This window comes from Gekko japonicus, unplaced genomic scaffold (genome assembly GCF_001447785.1).
Source record: "Gekko japonicus isolate JY-2015 unplaced genomic scaffold, Gekko_japonicus_V1.1 scaffold939, whole genome shotgun sequence".
NCBI classification, from domain to species: Eukaryota; Metazoa; Chordata; class Lepidosauria; order Squamata; family Gekkonidae; genus Gekko; species Gekko japonicus.
The window spans coordinates 281,292-281,746 of NW_015174301.1; the positions used below are offsets into that span (position 1 = coordinate 281,292).

Sequence of the window (455 nt, forward strand, 5' to 3'; positions counted from 1 at the left end):
GGGGGGGTGGGGGTGGGGTGGGATGGCTGGCTACAAGTCAGGCAGAGACATTTCAACATGCAGGGACCGAGTCCTTCGAACTGATGCGAAAGAGGTGGGTGGGGAACGCAGCACAGCTTTGAGGAGAAAGTCACCCAAGCACATTTGGAAGAACCAGGAGGTTCAAGTCCTTTGCTTAGTGTCACAGAGGTGGCTTCGTTTTGTTCTCAAACAGCACAAGCAGCCCGGTTTCTGCTTCTGTAATGCACAGCGCGTTTCTTTACGCACGTTCCCCTCGGCTGTTTCGTGGCCTTCCGGATCGGGGCGTTACCTTGATCAAACTGCCGCTGTAAGCTCTCCATCTCGGACTTATTTCCGCTCACCCGGTAGATACCTTCTGTACTCAGACCTGGGGGAAAAAGAACAAATTATGCCTGGAATGCAGCGTGTCGTAAATTCACAGCTCCAGAAAATTT

At 52.5% G+C, this 455-nt stretch overlaps 1 protein-coding gene across 1 annotated transcript in view; it reads right to left on the reverse strand.

Moving 5' to 3' along the window:
- Positions 1-455, reverse strand: part of ARHGAP35 (Rho GTPase activating protein 35) — an 80,558-nt gene that overhangs the window by 10,766 nt on the left and 69,337 nt on the right. The window contains exon 3 of the mRNA XM_015424112.1: positions 311-388. Within this exon, the coding sequence (XP_015279598.1) occupies positions 311-388 (78 nt within the window). The remainder of the gene's footprint in view (positions 1-310; positions 389-455) is intronic.